At 38.2% G+C, this 19467-nt stretch overlaps 2 protein-coding genes across 2 annotated transcripts in view; both read right to left on the bottom strand.

Moving 5' to 3' along the window:
* The window catches only part of LOC307132246 (uncharacterized protein), a 51017-nt gene extending 46732 nt beyond the window's left edge, over positions 1-4285 (bottom strand). Inside the window, exons 1-2 of the mRNA XM_079826419.1 lie at positions 4174-4285; positions 2806-3957 (exon numbers count right to left, since the gene is read on the bottom strand). Coding sequence (XP_079682545.1) covers positions 2806-3906 — 1101 coding nt within the window. The 5' untranslated portion in view covers positions 3907-3957; positions 4174-4285. The remainder of the gene's footprint in view (positions 1-2805; positions 3958-4173) is intronic.
* Positions 4286-5272: 987 nt separating this feature from the next.
* pex10 (peroxisomal biogenesis factor 10) lies at positions 5273-17656 on the bottom strand. Its single transcript, XM_079826568.1, has 6 exons — positions 17364-17656; positions 9562-9642; positions 9064-9464; positions 7490-7662; positions 5669-5801; positions 5273-5569 (listed from the first exon to the last, which is right to left on the bottom strand). The coding sequence occupies exons 1-6, from the start codon at positions 17473-17475 to the stop codon at positions 5501-5503; spliced, it is 969 nt and encodes a 322-aa protein (XP_079682694.1). The 5' UTR covers positions 17476-17656; the 3' UTR covers positions 5273-5500.
* Positions 17657-19467: the final 1811 nt, after the last annotated feature.

Below are 19467 nucleotides of genomic sequence, written 5' to 3'. Positions count from 1 at the left end.
GTAACGCCGTTCAATGTAACGTCTCGCAGTTCAAAATGCTTAACGTCCGACGCCATTCATCACGACAGTTACGATATTTAAGCTAGATATTTTACTTTATGATGTGTTAAATCTGGATGTTTTTCTTACACAAACGCATCACTTCGCTTCAGAAGGCCTTTATTAACCCCCCAGAGCTATTTGGATTACTTTTATAATGGATGGATACACTTTTTTGGGGATTCAAATGTTGGGCTACCATTCACTGCCATTATAATGCTTGGAAGAGCCAGGCCATTTTGAATATAACTCCGATTGTATCCATCTGAAAGAAGTTTTTCATATACACCTAGGATAGCTTGAGGATGAGTAAATCATGGGGTAATTTTATTTTTGGGTGAACTATACCTTTAAAGATGTGTTCCGTTTTCTAAAATTAAATAACATTTTATTATACATTCAAAAAAAATCTTAAAGTAATTTGAATAGGTTTTCTTATTGGAAACCAATCCTAATGGTATCAAATAAGAATCTTTCCAGCAGGCCACCAACGTCATAAGACATTTCTATTTGGTTGAATATAGGTACTCATGTCATGTGACCAAAACTCAATGTAAAGGCCTGTACACACCGGGACGAATATCGCGCGCGCTTATCGCCAGCGTTTTTCGTGCCGTTTTTCGGCGCGTCTTGAGTGTTCACACCCAAGCGATTTTCACTGGCGCTGCACCGAGTGAACGTGCACATTCAGTCGATGCGCTCCCGGTACAGAAGGTGGTGCTGCGGCACTTTAAGCCTCTGACACTCGCTTGTCACACAGAAGGAGAAGAGAGACAGTATTTACGAGCTTGCCAAAACCATAGACATATTATGTATATGGACAAAACCATTCACACACTATTTGCTAACTGGCAAGCAGCATTAGCAGTTCATCTTCTTCTTTGTCTACTTACTACTTCTTCGTCGTATCAATGTGTGCTCGGCTAGACCGTTTTGTGCTTGAGCGCCACCAAGTCGTGTTTTACTGTCACTTCAGCAGCTCCAGGCACGTGAACAAAAGCGCCGATCTCATTGGTCGGACAGTTTTTTACGCGCCGCGTCAAAATAAAAAAACGAACCCGAGGCGTTTTTTTAAAAATGACGCTTTTACGCCTGCCGTTTTGCGCGTCGGTGTGAACACTCACATTGGCGCCCATTGTTTAGTCCCGAGGCGTTAAACGTCGGCGATAAACGCGTGCGAAAATCGTCCCAGTGTGAACAGGCCTTCAGGCCGAAAGTTGTGTTCGACTTGAAGTGGCGCTGCACAGACCTATCTGTGTATGACATCAAAGAACCACAAGAGCGATTAGAGAGTATGTTTTTGAATCGCTCTCGCGATATATTGATGTCATATCGACCGATCGGTCTGCACAACGCCGCTTCAAGTCGAACATACTCAAGTCAAGTCAACTTTATTTATATAGTGCTTTTTACAATGCAGATTGTTTCAAAGCAGCTTCACGGTGTTAAACAGGAAAATAACGCGACAGAATTTTATTCGGCCGTACAGCTGCTCCCGAGAAAACGGTGATGTCATCTAGCTCATTTCAATTATCATACAGTGACAATGTGGGCATTAGATCAGTAATTTAGTTTATATGGTTAATTTAGTTTACTAGTTAGATTTATGTGGATATTTAGTTGAAAATGTACTGTACCTAATGGCTGCACCCGAAAGCATAGGCACATGACTTGTTGCCTCGCTGCCTTATCAGGTAATGACTTTGCATGCAGCGTTTGCACACAAAGGTGTCTCACAAAATTTTGGACAGGCTTCTGAGGCAGCATAATGGTTTAATTATCTACAAAAAAATAGCTTTGTGCTTTGGTGATAATTTTATATTAATGGAACCTGACCACCAACCACAACTTTCTGATGCCATTCATTTTTTTTAGCTCAACTGTCATGGAATGGAACGCACAGGATTGTGGGATATCACAGGCAGCAAAGGATACATCTATGCTGCCTTCGAAAATCGATCCGACGAAGGTCTATCAGGAGATAGGAAGTAAAACTAACATTGGATTCAAACGTGCCTTGATGCTTTCCTACCTTGGAATACATCCTTCGAAGGCAGCATTTTCCAGCTTTCAGATGCAGCCAATGTCTAATCCAAAACGTCTTACACTTTGATATTTTGTTGACATTTGTTGAAGTTGTGGTATTAAGTAACCATAATGCTGTCTGTCCAGTGGTAAGGGTTTACATCAACATTGGGCTTCGACTTTTTATTTTTAGCCAAAATATATATATATTTTTTAAAAGTCCAACGACTTTCTGACATTACATTTATGTTCAGTGCCCACTGGGTTCTAAGGGTGCGTCACACCTTTGTACACTTATAATATATAACTAAATATGACATAATAGCCATGTATTGATGTCATTCTTAATTTAAAAAAAAACTATTTATTAATAATATCCATTTATGACAGTGACCAGGCCATAAGAATCAAATAAGACATGATAATAATACTGTACATATTTGATTCCAATTTGATTTTTGCTGTCCAAATGGATAATTTGCCATCGATATTAGAACTACTGGTATTGTACTGGAATGCCTTACTGGAAAACAAAAGGAAATCGCAGAAGGGGAATGAGTATTAAAATCAATTTTTTTAATGTTATTTATCATTAATCATTGTAAATCTGTTTGTAAACTGTACTCCAAACAAGCTAGTGTTTATTATTTAAAATTCTCCATTTGGATTGGTTCCAAATAATGAAATTCCAGTAGGCTTCATTTAGGATATTTTCACTATGGGTTTTGGATGTCAACATACCTGAGCAGAAATCCGAGCTTCTGTTGCAGCAACGGCTTTACACTTCGCAAAAGGTAAGTGTTGATGAGATGTAAAGCATCGCCCATCAATAGACACTTGTTCATTCCCACTTTCAGCCAGTCTTGAAGGACATTTGCATGCTCCTCTAAGATAAACTCTTTGCATGGTTTGCGTATGGTTCTTTATATCCTCTCTTTGAATCACCAGTGGGTGCATTTGACTCAAATTCTCCTGCATTTCAAGCCTTTTAAGAGGGTTAATCTCTGTAGGGCTATAAAAAGCCAATTTGTCACCAACCGGCCTTGTGTCTCTGACAAAATCTTCATTTTGTCCAGATTTGTTTGGTTGTTTGCTATGTATGGATACTCTAGGGACATGACTAGAGCTGAGTCTTGTATTACAGCACTGAAACTGCTCATTTCTTGGTTGTCTTTTGATACCTCTTGGAATGTAGCTACTGTGCCTTTCACGTTCAGTGACAACAGGTATTGCGAGAGAGGAAACCGCTGAGGTGGATACAGATAAGTTGGGCGTTTGATGTTCCACAAAAGAGACTGCTTGTTCAGTTGTGTTGAAGTGTAGCATCGAGCAATGCAAATTTGCAGACATCCACGAGGACTCAAGAAGCTCATGAAACGTAGAGGACGAAAGCCTTTCATCTTGCCTTTGAAAAGCAAGCGCTTCCTTTTGGGGTTTACAAGCAATGTCTGCAGAATTAAAGCAGGTCGACTGGCTGCCTTTCTTTGAAATTGCGGATAATGAGGAATCCTCAGTAAAATACCTCTCTGGGGTCTTCCATTGCTTACACTTACGCTTGGCTGCTGTATTACAACATATGAGGGCTGTAGCATCACTTGGTGTTGTATCTCTTCTGGCATATTTTGAGCCACTTGCACTCTCTGAAGCCAAATAAATGTTCTTGTGGTGAGGAAGATCAAAAGTACAGTCTGTTTCCCTCTTGAGGAGTGTATGTTGAATGAAGGGCTCAGGACCAAATGTTAGTGTAGCGGGACGTCTACTCAGTGGGGTGCTCTTGTATGAAGTTGTATCGTCTTTCGGAGCATATGGAGGCTCATCTGTGTTTTCCTCAGGCAACAGCATGTTGCTTGTTATTCACATTTTGCCGTTTCAATACAGATCAGCTCAGGTATCCTTTTAAAACAAGGTCTCATTCCATCAGCTCAAAATATTCAGGCATAACCACGAGGGCTGCATTAAAAATGATGAATGTCCAAACAATTCAGTTAAAGATCTAACAATTTAAATGTCAACTGATACAACATTTGTATTCTTACATTTGGATAATACAGTGGCAATTATGATAATCATTAGGCTACAGCTGTAAAGTATTTACAAAAAATCACTCACCCTCAGGGGCAGTATGTTATATTTGCTAATGCCTCCATTTTGTGTCATCTTTAGTTAATGATCTGTATAAAATGTGGGCGAAACCTTCAAACTGCAGAGCACTCGTTGTGTGAGCTAAGAAGATTAGAAACAGATTACCGTACAACCAACCCGCTGGGAGGAGCTGGTAAATTAACTCAGTCTAGTTCTCAGTATAAGCTGAGAGATGACCTTTAAAAACTATATTTTACACTTTTGAAGAAAATATGAGTCGTATTTGCCCATGCAAAACACTGCAACACAATGCTGAGACGCTATGGCCATTTGCCAAGGAGTTGATATGCAGTTCTGAGTGGTTAGTTCATTGCATTGGCTGATCTGGGTGGTTGCTACCTGGCCCGAATCAAAAGAGCCCATTCACAAGTCTCTATGGCTAGACTGTAGGTAAATGTGGCCCCAAATTCGATGTTTTGCTCATGCACGACTCAGATCTGTCTTTGTCATGACAGTGTGAACAGCACAAATTCCGATTTGGGCCACTTCCATATGTGGTACTAAATCCAATACAGGTCAGATGTTTTTGCAATGCGACCTCTGTCTGAACAGTAATATCGGAATTCATTCGACTTTTACGTGACCCTAAAGCAGGGGAAGCCAATGTCGGTCCTGGAGAGCCACAGTCCTGCAGAGTTTTTCTCCAACCCTAATCAAACACAATTGAACAAGCTAATCAAGGCCACCCCTGCTCTAGAGCAACATTCGTCACAATTTTGCGCTCATGGGAGTAACTTCAAATATTTTACATACCCAAAGTTATCAAGACAGTTTCGAAAGATAGTCAGTGGACAGTGATGTGTCTTATAAGCTTATAAGTATTACAGTGACATGGCAGCTCTATAGCCTATACAAGCAAAACACGAGGGCTCTTATCATTATCATAGTGTTTAAAAATTCTGCTCTTTTTTCACATTCTCGTCTTAGTGTTTTGTATTGCCATGTTTGTCTGTATGGTTGTCAATCACTGATTGACTACACTGTTGTTTTATTTATATGTTGTGCTATGTAAAATTGTATTTATTATATAGATTGATTCTGAAGCAATACACACAAACACCAAATTATGTAAAAATATCTTATTTTATTTAAGAAATGCTACAATTACCGTTAAATAATCTGCATAATCAACAAATTAAATTGACAAATTTCAGGAAGAAATGTGCATTCATTAACTATTTCATACAAAATGCTATTGCCATGTCATGTGATCTTTAAACCCTAAATTACTATAAGTTTTACAAACAGTGATGGAAAGTAAAACACAAGGTCACAGTCTTGATGAACCAAACGTCTACTTGTAGCTTCTCAGATAAACCAATCTGTGAGGCTGGAATTTCTCTCGACAAAGTGGGCATTCGTTCTACAAGAAAAGCAACAAAGAAAATGACTGATCAGACATCATTAATGTTGAACTTTACGTGCAATAACACCACAGCATTATGTAATATAAAAGTCTTGCCTTGGTATTGCACCACTCAGTAATGCACTCCCAGCAGAAGAGATGACCACAGGGAGTGCTAGTGGTGTTTCTGCGCCCCTCCAAACATAAGATACAGCGTGAAGAACGAGACGATGACTCACTGACCTGACGACTGAAAGAAAAAAACAGAGAATGTGTAAAGAGAGAACATGAATAACACAACATAAATCTAGATCTGTTTATTACCACAGCACACATTCAGAGGTCTAGTAGAGTCCATGCCTCGACGTGTCAGGGCTGTTTTAGCAGCAAAAGGGGGACCAACACAATATTAGGAAGGTGGTCATAATGTTATGCCTGATCGGTGTACACAGTGTGGATATATATGTATATATATATATATATATATATTAGGGCTGTCACTTTACATTCGAATATTGATTGCACAATCGATAGGACCAACCAACACAAGTTTCGAAAACGAAAACAGGGAATCGATTTTTACCAAATATGTACACTATTAATTTTAAATGAACCACGTCGTTCGCCACAAATTATTTGATCTGTGTGTGTGTGTGTGTGTCAGTCAGTGTGTGTGTCTGTCGGTGTGTGTGTGTGTGTGTGTGAGAGGATAATGCTGTTCAAAAGTCAAAGAGGAGAGATCTGAGCCATGGAGCTCAGAGACTGAGACTGTTCCCAGTTCCACCTCAGGACTTTCCCCACCTCTCTCTCATAACAAGATGCCTTATTCAGTGTGTTGGCATGTTTAACATTTTATGTATTATATTTTATATATTTGAATTATATATTTTTTCTTCCCCATATGATTTTGGGAATTTTTTGAAAAATGTGTTATGTTAGTGCTAAGGGAGCATGTTTTAATAATTCTTACCTTTAAAATGTATTTTATTTCATGTTTCTAAGTGCTACAGAGGCTGAGATATTAAGGTTTTGGTAGACGTTTTAGGAGTAAATGGGTTAAACAAATAAAAGATAGATGTAACAAAACTCACAAACAAGCAGAAAAACAAAATAAAGAATTTTGAAAGTGCAGTAGGTGTTGCGAAAGCTAAAAAGAAGATTTTACGAGCCTATAGTTTCAATCGGCTGATGTTGGTGTTTGCCCAAAAAATGGAGGACAACGGTGAACAACCTGTGCGACATGAGAGACGAGTGATAACCCCTAATAACTTGAGGAGTTCGATATGGATGCACTTCGGGTTATGGACTGTAGATCAAACTATGAAGAAAGAAAAAGTGGTATGCAAACTGTGCGATCGCGAGTTCCCATATCACAGCAGCACAACTATGAGGGGGCTCTATTTTACAATCTATTCAATGAACACTTATATCTCAAAAATCAAACAGGAGTTTTTCACAAAAGTGACAGCCGTAATGAGCAATGAGCATTTTACTGTCCATTGGTCAAACCTTAAATTTGCAATTTCTAGTATTGCATGCTTCTCATGAGCATTTCATTTTTGACTTTTCAATTCGAGTTAAATCTCTTTTTGGCCCATTTTACCTGTGTTTACCTGTAAAAAAAAACCTGCTTGATAATTATGCACACCTGAATATAAGGCGTTTTTCAATTCCAGCCTTCCTTAACAATTATATATATTACCTATAAATGAATAAATCCTAAATTATTGGTAGTTAATTATTAAGATTGATGTGGTTTGGAATTGTTAAAATATGATCAGAATATCAAGCCTTGGTGAACATAAGAGTTAGGGTTAGAAAATAAAAAAAAAATGTTTCCAAACTTTTGAAATGTACTGTATATTACAACACTGTCCTGCAAAAGAACAGTGGGTATTAGGAGTGGAAGGAACAAGCCTTAGGGCACTGTAGCGCTACCTGGGGAGAAGGTTTCTGTGCTGTTTCCACTCCTGTCGTGCTCTCTGTCTTTGCTTGAGGTTGTTAAACTGCAGCGTGAGAGTGACGACCAGCTGTAGAAGGGACAGCGCCCCCAGCAGACGGTAACTGTTACTGATCCTTGGGTCATCGCCAGACACATTTCCCACTCTTAGCTAAAGAAAACACATTCACATTTACACAAATTTAACTTTTACACTTCAGGAATATGATGTACACTACCATTCAAAAGTCAATAAGATTCTTTTTTGAAAGAAATGTATATGTTTATTCAGCAAGCATACAATAAATTGACATTAAAGCATTTACATTGTTTCAAAAAAATCTATTGCAAAAGGTTATATTTATACAGTAGTGGGCATAGATTAATTATGTTGATCTAGATTAATCTCACTGTAATCTTGGAATTAATCTAGATTGAAATGGCTCATTTCTCTCGCCCCCTACTACAGTGCAATTCGGCTAGGTATACATCCGCGCTAAAATATCAAGGTGAAAGTCATCATAGCTTGCAGCTTGCGTAGTATAGACCCAGCTCCCAACTCAACTTTAAGAATAGATTAACGGCTATATATTTTTTATCGCCCGATAAGAGTCTCACTTTAACGCAGCACGTTAACGCCGATAACGGCCCACCACTAGTTATTTTAAATTGTAATAGCATTTTACAATATTACAGTTTTATTGTATTTTTCATCAAATAAAATCAGCCTTGGTGAGCATAAGAGACTTCTTTCAAAAACATAAGAAATCTTACTGACTTTTGAATGGTAGTACATTTCAGAGTAAAACAGGATATTCACAACATTTGTTAAGAGTTGATTTTGGTGATAAGAAACTGATAGGATGGTGAAGAAAAGGCTCAAAACCTAACACTCCTTTGATATGGTGAAAAGTGGGTAATTCTTAAAGCAATAAATAAAGAAAGAAAAATTACCAATGTATTAACATGTTTTGGATATGGTACCATGGTAATACCACAGTATTCTGTGAAACAACTTGGAGTACCATGTAAATACCATGACATATGATTATGGTTATTAATTAGTACCATGGTATGTATTGAAGTATCATGGAATTATGATCTCTTACAGTTATTTTTTGTAAGGGATATACCACAAATCCTCTGCTGTTATATTCTGTCATTAATTACTCACCCTCATGTCGTTCTAAACCCGTAAGACTTTTGTTCATCTTTGGAACACAAATAAAGATCTTTTTGATGAAATCTGAAAGCTTTCTCTCCCTCCTTTGACAGCTACACAACTACCACTTTTACGCTTCAAAAAAGCTAAGACTAAACCGCTCAATTCATATGGATTAGTTTTACGATCTCTTCATGAACTTTTTGAAGCATCAAAGTGGTAGTTGCGTAGCTGTCAATGGAGGGACCGAAAGCTTTCAGATTTCATCAAAAAGATCTTCATTTGTTACGAAGATGAACGAAAGTCTTACGGGTTTAGAAACAACATGAGGGTGAGTAATTAATAGAATATTATTCCCCAAACGTATTCCCACAGTACAGATTTTATAATAGTAAAAGAACAAAAACTTACATAACTAACACCTGCAGCTCTTTTACCAATGTGGTAAAAGGCTCCACTGATGTAAAAGACAGCCACATGTAGCCTGTACAGAAGAGTGATTCCCTGCTGCAGGGCAAATACAAGCGGAATCAAAGACTTCCTCTGCGACTCAGTCAGCATCCCCACAGCTTTCTGAATCCAGAACCGCACATGTGATAACAGGTTCCAGGTTCTGCTTGTCTGGCGCTGTGAGTTTTGAGGTACTTCTGCTTCCAACTCATTCTCGACACAGATCAAGACCTTGTCCAAAAGATAAGGCACAAATGTGTGGAATACGATAAGTGCCGTCCGTCGCATTCTCGGGGGGATTTTTCTCTTGCTGGGGTCCACCTGGATGATGCTGACATACTCCTCACCAAGGGTCTGATATCCTAAATGAAATGGACAACAAAAACAGGGCTCTGAAATACAGCACATGCTTATATGACAAAGACATAAACAGTATTGCAATACAAGCAAATAACTTACCAGATAAAGTTGTTAGGACATAGTAGGTCAGATCAGACAGTAATTCAATTTCCTTTCTCCACTGAAGCCAACGTCTAGAACCTCAAAGAAAAAAAAAAGAAAAAACTTTTATTTACTTTGTTAGTCCACATTACAGGTCTTAGGGTGAACAATTAATCCGTGCAAGTTAATACACAGAAAAAAATTGTTTGCCGTGTTAATCTTTAATCAAAATCTGATAAGTTACTTCCGGTCTGGAATGGCGTTCCCTTTCCGATGACGAGTGTGTGACGGCTTGGGTTTGAATATCCTTAACCACTCCCCTCCAACCGTTAGTGTGCTATGAGCATGAGATGGAGAGGAGGAGCGCTGAAGTAAAACCCTGATCTCTATTCAATATTCCGTTTCACTTGGAAATACGTCACAGCACTGAAATAAAATCAGTTGCAACTTCCGGTTCACTGGGACTTTAAAAAGGATGACTCATGGAAAACAGGATAAAAAAAAATGAATATGATACCACTCTTGCAGTCTGTAATATGTATACTGTACACCAGTGTTATTTTAGTATTATTATACCTTTGGTTTTTATATTTTTGTTTCATGTTTATTATTTTATATATATATATACACACACACTCACCTAAAGGATTATTAGGAACACCATACTAATACTGTGCTTGACCCCCTTTCGCCTTCAGAACTGCCTTAATTCTACGTGGCATTGATTCAACAAGGTGCTGAAAGCATTCTTTAGAAATGTTGGCCCATATTGATAGGATAGCATCTTGCAGTTGATGGAGATTTGTGGGATGCACATCCAGGGCACAAAGCTCCCGTTCCACCACATCCCAAAGATGCTCTATTGGGTTGAGATCTGGTGACTGTGGGGGCCATTTTAGTACAGTGAACTCATTGTCATGTTCAAGAAACCAATTTGAAATGATTCGAGCTTTGTGACACGGTGCATTATCCTGCTGGAAGTAGCCATCAGAGGATGGGTACATGGTGGTCATAAAGGGATGGACATGGTCAGAAACAATGCTCAGGTAGGCCGTTGCATTTAAACGATGCCCCATTGGCACTAAGGGGCCTAAAGTTTGCCAAGAAAACATCCCCCACACCATTACACCACCATCACCAGCCTGCACAGTGGTAACAAGGCATGATGGATCCATGTTCTCATTCTGTTTACGCCAAATTCTGACTCTACCATCTGAATGTCTCAACAGAAATCGAGACTCATCAGACCAGGCAACATTTTTCCAGTCTTCAACTGTCCAATTTTGGTGAGCTTGTGCAAATTGTAGCCTCTTTTTCCTATTTGTAGTGGAGATGAGTGGTACCCGGTGGGGTCTTCTGCTGGTGTAGCCCATCCGCCTCAAGGTTGTGCATGTTGTGGCTTCACAAATGCTTTGCTGCATACCTCGGTTGTAACGAGTGGTTATTTCAGTCAAAGTTGCTCTTCTATCAGCTTGAATCAGTCGGCCCATTCTCCTCTGACCTCTAGCATCAACAAGGCATTTTTCGTCCACAGGCCTGCCGCATACTGGATGTTTTTCCCTTTTCACACCTTTCTTTGTAAACCCTAGAAATGGTTGTGCGTGAAAATCCCAGTAACTGAGCAGATTGTGAAATACTCAGACCAGCCCGTCTGGCACCAACAACCATGCCACGCTCAAAATTGCTTAAATCACCTTTCTTTCCCATTCAGGAGATTGTCTTGACCAGGACCACACCCCTAAATGCATTGAAGCAACTGCCATGTGATTGGTTGATTAGACAATTGCATTAATGAGAAATTGAACAGGTGTTCCTAATAATCCTTTAGGTGTATGTATGTATGTATGTATGTATGTATGTATGTATGTATGTATGTATGTATGTATGTATGTATGTATGTATGTATGTATGTATGTATGTATATATATATATATATATATATATATTGAGATTCAAGCTCTCCAAGTACCACCATAATGACCAACATTAAAATACAGTAGCGTAGTAGGCCTAGCTATTCAGCTACAGCTCTGCACAGTTTATTCCTAAAAAGAATATTTATTGTTCTCAACCACTTTAACATTGTAAATACACAGTTTGTACATTAACCCCTAGGAGTCTGAGCTCTTTTGGGGCCCTTTAGAAGTTTTGACATGCTCTGACATTTGTGTTTTTTTCAATTGCTTATAAACATATTAAATGGCAAAAGAGTAATTACACTGTATTCAGCACAAACTGGGCTACCATAATATGTGAGCAACATGTACGTACATGCTTGTATTTTTGAGAGAAAAATGTTTATGCACGTTTTTTGAAAAAACAAAAAAATTTGTTTTAAAATTAAGGCCTCAAAACACACAATAGATATGTGTCCACAAGACTTTTGACTCTTGTGTGTATTTGCATAGTTTTTTCTTTAAACTGATGTGAGAATCATTGAGCCTACTCATTCACATAAAACAATATATTCATTTACAGTTCCGGCGTTCGGACACATGACCCAGAAGCGATTTGTTTACAAGCAGAGGAAGACGCGCGTATCTAAGCTGTTGAATTCTACATTGATCGTGCTTTAGGTCTCAGCATAGTTCTCAAAATCGGGCTGAAGTGTGCATTTCATGGATTCCCGAACGCTGGCGCTACGTCATATTCTCGCGCATGCGTCGTGGAGGCATACACGGAGGACAATAACAAGTTGGATAAAGGTGTTATTTTGATTTTTTTTTGCGCACAAAAACTATTGTCGTCGCATCGTAAAATTATTGTAGAGTCCCTGTGGTGAGATGGACTTTGCAACGACGTTTTAAGTGCCTTTTATGCGTCTTGGGAGTGTAAATGTACTGAATGCCAATGGAGGCCTATCTGAAGCCTTTCTCAGCCATCAGCTTTCAACTAAAATATCTTCATTTGTGTTCTGAATATGAACGGAGGTCTTACGGGTGTCGAACGACATGAGGGTGAGTAATTAATGACAGAATTTTCATTTTTGGGTGAACTAACCCTTTAAATATGTACATGAAGGAGTGTGTATTTTTATATACATAATAATTATACACTTAGGTTTCTCCCAAGGTTTTTTCCCCATTCTGTCACCTGATGGAGCTTTTGGCTTGCTTAGTTGGGGACACTAAATATTCAACTATATTACTGATCTGCCCGCATTGACACTATATGAGAACTGAACTTATCTGGATGACATCACTGTTTTCTCCAGAGTGGGTGTACAACCGAATCAATTTCTGTTACATTATTTTCCAGTTATCACTGTAAAGCTGCTTTGAAACAATCTGTATTGTATAAAGCGCTATACAAATAAAGGTGACTTGACTTGACTTGACCTTTCTATCAGATCCAGCATTAACTTCTTGAGCAATTGGAGCTACAGTAGCTAGTCTGTTTGCTCGGACCACACGGGCCAGCCTTCGCTCCCCATGTGCATCAGTGAGCCTTGGCTGTGCATGACCCTGTCGCCGGTTCACCACTGTTCCTTCCTTGGACCACTTTTGATAGATACTGACCACTGCAGACCGGGAACACCCCACAAGAGCTGCAGTTTTGGAGATGCTTTGACCCAGTTGTCTAGCTGTCACAATTTGGCCCTCGCTCCATTTTTCCTGCTTCTAACACATCAACTTTGAGGACAAAAATGTTCACTTGCTGCCTAATATATTCCACCCACTAACTGGTACGTCGTGATGAAGAGATAATCAGTGTTATTCACTTCTCCTGTCAGTGGTCCTAATGTTATGCCTGATCGGTGTATATATGAATTCTACACATTTGCATATGGTCATGGTCAGAATTATTGACACCCTTGTTAAATATGTTCAAAGAAGGATGTGATATCTGATATATTTCCATTCATATTTACAATTTTAGCACACCAGAGTGAAATTGTCCAGCCATGGTTTCCTGTTTCACAGGACTAATAATATGAGGGAACAAAAAGGTCAAATTCCCTTAACCATCCATCACAATGAGTAAAAAAAAACAAAATAATATAGTTCTGATGTGCAGCATAAGATTGTTGAGCTTCACCAATTAGAAAGTCAAGAAAACTGCACAAAATAGAAAATTTAAGAAAATACTGTAAATTATTTCATCAAGAAGTTCCAGTCAACAGGAAATGTTACAAATCCTGGAAGAGGACGCGTGTCAAGATTGTCTTAATGCAAGGCAAGGAGGAGAGTTCAAGTGGCCAAAGACTCTTCAAGAATCACAGCTGGAAAATTGCAGAAAATAGTTAATTCTTGGGGTCAGAAAATATACAGCACGTACATCACCAGTTGTTTGGGAGTGTTTAAAAAAAATCCACAGCTCTCATCCAAAAACAAACTCCAGTCAAGCATATTCAGTTGCCAGACACTACTACAGCTTGGGTTTAATGGTCAGATACAGCTGTTTGGCAGCAAACACTCAAGATGGGTTTGGTGCACACAGGGATGAAAAGTATGTTGTGTACAATTAAATACTGCTGGACCTTTGTGGGCTTATTTTCTGCCAGAGGTCCTGGACATCTTGTTCAGGTACATGGCATTATGGAATCAAATAGCAACATATAAAAAAAAAAAAAAATCCTGGCAGCTTCTGCTACAGATTTTATAATGTGACTTGTTTGTATCTTCCATCAGGACAATGATCCAAAATCAACAACAACAAAAAAAAAAGGGTAACTGAGCACAAAATTAACGTTCTTCCATGGCCATTACTACGGTGGCTGAGAGAGCTTAACGCGCTGCAAATGAAGAAAACAAAACACATGCAAATAGAAAAAAAACCCCACCTTCAAATTAGGAAAACATCTTCATCAGTTTTACAATATGCTGCAAAAAAAACCACAACCAAATACAAAAACACGCTGCAAAGGTTCACAACACAACCATATACAGAAACGGGCTGCAAAAACTCACAACACAACCATATACCGGTACAGAAACGCAATGAAAAGGTTCACAACACAACCATATACAGAAACACGCTGCAAATACTCACAACACAACCGAATACAGAAACACGCTGCTAAACTCCACAACACAACCATATACAGAAGTGCGTTGCAAATACTCACAACACAATCCCAAACGTGCTGCAAAACGCCTGGCGATCTCAAGCCCCCCTCTTCCATGATCTGAACGATGATGATGATGATGATGATGATTAGGGTTGGGAATCGTGAGAAATTTTCCGGTTCCGGTTCCGGTTTCGGTTCCGCCTAACGATTCCGGTTCCGATTCCGGTTCCATTAAAATTATTACACAAATAGTGGTAAAGGAAAAAGGCACAATACGCAACTCAAACAATCCATTTTGTGTTTATTACTTGCTCTAAAATTAATTTACAGGTTGGCAATATCAAAAAAGTCCTGTACTGTACATATATTACAGTATTAATTAAGCCATTCTTGCAACACATTGTTTTTCAAATGAACACCTCTGAAATTGTCTTATTACATTTTATCTCTCTGTCTCTGAATAAAACCAAGTTATAAATTATATTTATTAGTTATATTTATTAATTAGTTGTATATTAATTTAATAGTAATTCAGTTATTCAGTGAACTTGTAAATAATAAATTGCAATTCAGCATTACAAAGGTAATTGTGCCTAAACGCTTACCTAAACCATGGTGACTCAACGTTGACAAATATATATATATATATATATATATAGGCATTTCACTATAAATCTGGTATAAGCCCTGAGGCACTCTGTGCTGTAGCAAATGTTTTGTCAAATTGCTAGTGCAGCCTCCTTTGCATGTTATTAACTTTTCACATTTTGCTTCATTATCATTCATTCTTTGGAAATGAATCCATACTTGTGACTTTCTCTTCGCCATGCTGGTGGTCAACGAGAAAATATCTGACGCAAAACCGTAAATGTGTAGCGCGAGGGCTTTCAGGCTGAACTGCTGCACTCCTGGAAGCGGCAGGCAACGTAATTAATATTCATGATGAGGTGAGCCAGAGTTGCCAGGTTTTCACAACAAAACCCGCACAATTGCACAATCGCTTCAACCCGCGGACATGAAACACAGCCCGCGGCAACAGTGGAAAACGGGAAAGCGGTAAAACCACGGACTTGGCAACACTGGCTGTCACTCGCTATGAAAGGATACGCTTCCAGCGCTTCGCACACACATTGCACCAGAACCGTTTTCGGAACCGAAACTTAGGAATTTCGCGCGGTTCCGGTATTTTTCAAAAATCAGTTTCGGTTCTGAATAAGAACCGGTTCTCGGTTCCCAACCCTAATGATGATTAGGCTATTTTTATAATTAAATTAATACTATTCAATTAAATTGCCCCGCAATATTTTCATAGCGCATCCCCGCATAACGACGCAAGCTAACTCCTCATTTAAAAAAAACAACTTAACACAAAATAGCCTACAGTACATCTCTTCTATTTTTTTATCTCTCACTAGGCTATATGTTATAGTATGGTAATAGTCTACGTATGGGCCACAAGAGAAATATTAAGAAAATAAATTAAAGTCTATACCGTTATCAGGACATATTCAGCTCTCATCATCGCTCAGTTTTTAGTTTCACTTTCTGCAGTGAATAATTGGGATTTCAGACTTCTTCACCAGCATAACTAGTGCAAAGTTTACACAATCGCTTGTGTGATGTCCATTGACTTGCCTTTGTGGTTTAAAACGCAAAAATTTCCAATTGTGACGTGATGAACAACGATTCACAGCGCACGTCATATCCTGTGATAATAAAATCAAGTAAATTATTAAATAAATAATATAAAGTATAACAAATAATAAATTATAAAAAAATAAAATATGTTTTAATATTTTATAAATATTTTAATGTATATGAATTATTATTAAATAAATTGTTTATAAATTCTTATTTATCAATAACAAGCCCCCCTGAGAATTGTAAAATGGTTAATAAAATTATTTTTCAGTGTTTACTCTTCAGTGGACTCTTTTGTGAACTTTTGCAGTGCGTAAAAAAACTTAAGAAAACTTAGGAGAGTGTATCAACATGGACTTGGGAAACTGAATGATCTGTATGGAGGAGTTCTCTCTGATCTCTTGTCAGGTGTTCTCCAAACTCCTCAAGAATTATAGGAGAAGACTCAGAGTTGTTATCTTGGCAAAAGGAGGTTGCAAAAAGTACTGAATAAAAGGGTGGTTAGGTGAAGTTAAACCATGACAGAGAAAGCAGATTTCTTGAAATCTGGTTTACAGGGCCAATTAGACTTAATCTCTGTCCGGGAATTAACCATTAATGTAATAAGGTCAAGTGCCAACAACATAAAAATGTAGAACACTACTATACTATTTAGTGTTTATGTTTGCATAATATATTTTACATATTGTGTATTTCACATATTATTAAATATATATAGTAGGAACTATACATTGTATACTGCACACTAAGATATTATTCCATTTTGACTATAATATATTCTCTCATGGTTTTGATTATTGTGCCACACCAACATCATATTAGCATATGACCGCCCAAAATAATATTATTCTAAAATGCCTAAAAACTAAATTATAACTTTGCAAGACGAAGATTTGTGCAAGCAGTTATGATGCCTTCACGTGCTGTCTATATCGCAAATGTCCTACTTCCCACTTCTGAAGTCATGATTACGAGCTTAATTTTGACTTGAGAGGGCGTTCATGTCCAACTAGGAAACTAGTATTTACGATAATTCCGATAGCACGTGAAACCAGCGTTGGGTGAGAATAAACAAGGGAGGGAAAAGGCTAAATAAAAAATAAAAGTGTAGAATAAGCCCTTTTAATATCGCTAAATCATGTATTTAGTGTGCTTGGGAGTGCTTTACCAGCAAAGGCGTGGACGAGCTCATTGGCGTTGTTCGTCAGGTTGTTCTGGTAGTACTCATCCTTCTGACACGAGCGGATCAGCTGCGGCTGGTTCGCAGGAACTAGAGGCATTGCTCAGTTCGGAAGACTTTAACGAGACCCTTAAAGGACGTGTATATACTAGCAGTTTATATATATCATTTTGCAATAATAAAAAAAAAAAACACGAGGATCTAACGTTACTGCTTTTATGGCGCGATTTACTGGTCTAGGTCACTTACTGTGCATGCTTCTAACGCTTCCGTGTTTAGTCATGTGATACACACACGAGCCCTCCATTGGTCGGTTGGTAACAGCTGATTCGCGGTCAGTTTTGCGGTTTGCAGTCTTCAACAGCCAAATCGCCTGACTGAGTCGAGTTCAGTATTTAGAAAGAGAGATTACTATATAGTGAGTGACGGCGCAAACTAATACATTGAACCGATCTTTTCAGGAAATGATTTACTACTTAGCGTTCGAAAAAGGAGGACATCTGCTGGTGGTAAGTTATGTAGTGAACATCTCATCTGAAAAGACCAGACACATCTGAAACTGTGTTGTAGAAGTTTATACGTGAGTCTTCCATCTTCCAATTTAATTTAGACTATGTTTATGTATAGGCCTACATTATATATTTTATTTATTTATTTTAAAATCCTTTTATTATCCTCAATTTAAAAAAAAATGCTATAAGTATCAGCAAAATATCCATCAAGGAATAGGCATATTTAGGAAATCTGAACTCACAAACAAAAAATAAACAAAATAAAGCTTTATAAAACGGACCCATACCTTATAGGCCTATTAGTATAATAATGCTTACTGCTACTGCAGGTTATACTATGCAGTGAACCTGCATATTGCAATTTAAAAAAAAAAAATTAAAGCTAGTGAAAGTAGTTTACAACTATTATGTTACATAGGCTATTCATTCAGTGCTGGCCCAATTATCATAGCTTACACAAATCTAATGCATTATCCCATAAATGAATATCACTATTTCGTTAAAAAAGAGTCAAGAAATAGATGTTGAGCAGATAGATCAAGTTGAGCAGTTTGAAGCAGCATTGCAGCTTCAAACAATATGCTATGTTGTAAACGATTTTAGCAAATTTAGTATGTGTAATGTGTGTATAGACCTTATTCACAGCAGCGCCATCTTTGATTTTTCAGGAATGAAAGCAAGGCTGTGAGGGATAAACGGACATCTCTTCAGTGGGTTGCACTGTTATTTGATGTGTTTTTGGATACAAAATATCTTTCAGAGAAATTTCAGTAGACAAAAAAACCCTGGACACGATGAGCTGTGGAAAATTATAAGTGATCTCAGAGCTCTATACAGCTTTTTACAGCAGGCGATTGAAAATACAGTAAGTCTGTCACTCACAGCCTTCATACATGTCATGGCGCTGCTTTGAATAAGGTCTATTCTATGTATAAATCAAATGTACATACTGCACAGTATGTATACACTGAGAGTAAGAGTACTATGGTATAGTATCTATTCACATTCCTAACACTGGCTATATAGGATCATTTACAAAATGAAATCCATAGATCTCTATTATTTGCATCATTCCTCTGTATCCACTTTCATTTGCTCTTCCAATGAAGCTGTTCACAAGTCAGCTCTTTTTACAAGCTTGTAAAACCTGTTTCTTTGTTACTCTAATGCGTTTAGATCAATCCGAACCATTACAATTCAAAACACATAGGCCTACGCTAAACAACTTCAGCCCTTTCCTAAGGCTGATCACGAAACCCATATTAAGGTCAGATTGCAGTCTTGTTTACTCACAGTGGCAGTCAAGGAAGCTCCCTACTGTTTACACTTGAGCAAGGGATGGCTTTCTGTCTCATTGAGACTCCCATGTGACTTCTTGCAGGCAGAGGCGAGGTTGTGCAGAGGGCAGTTGAGGAGACCTGATCGTGGATGGAGCAGCAATAGATCCATCTGAGGTAGGATTCTATGAATCATTGAATTGAGTCTGCTCGGTAATTCATGTGCATAAAGATACTAGTTTTTTTTGAGGAATGCACAGAGTGTTGTAGTAGCAGAGAACTTGCTTTATTTTTCAGCCAGGC

This window comes from Gobio gobio, assembly GCF_949357685.1.
Source record: "Gobio gobio genome assembly, chromosome: 10".
NCBI classification, from domain to species: Eukaryota; Metazoa; Chordata; class Actinopteri; order Cypriniformes; family Gobionidae; genus Gobio; species Gobio gobio.
This window is presented reverse-complemented; position numbering and strand designations above follow the sequence as displayed.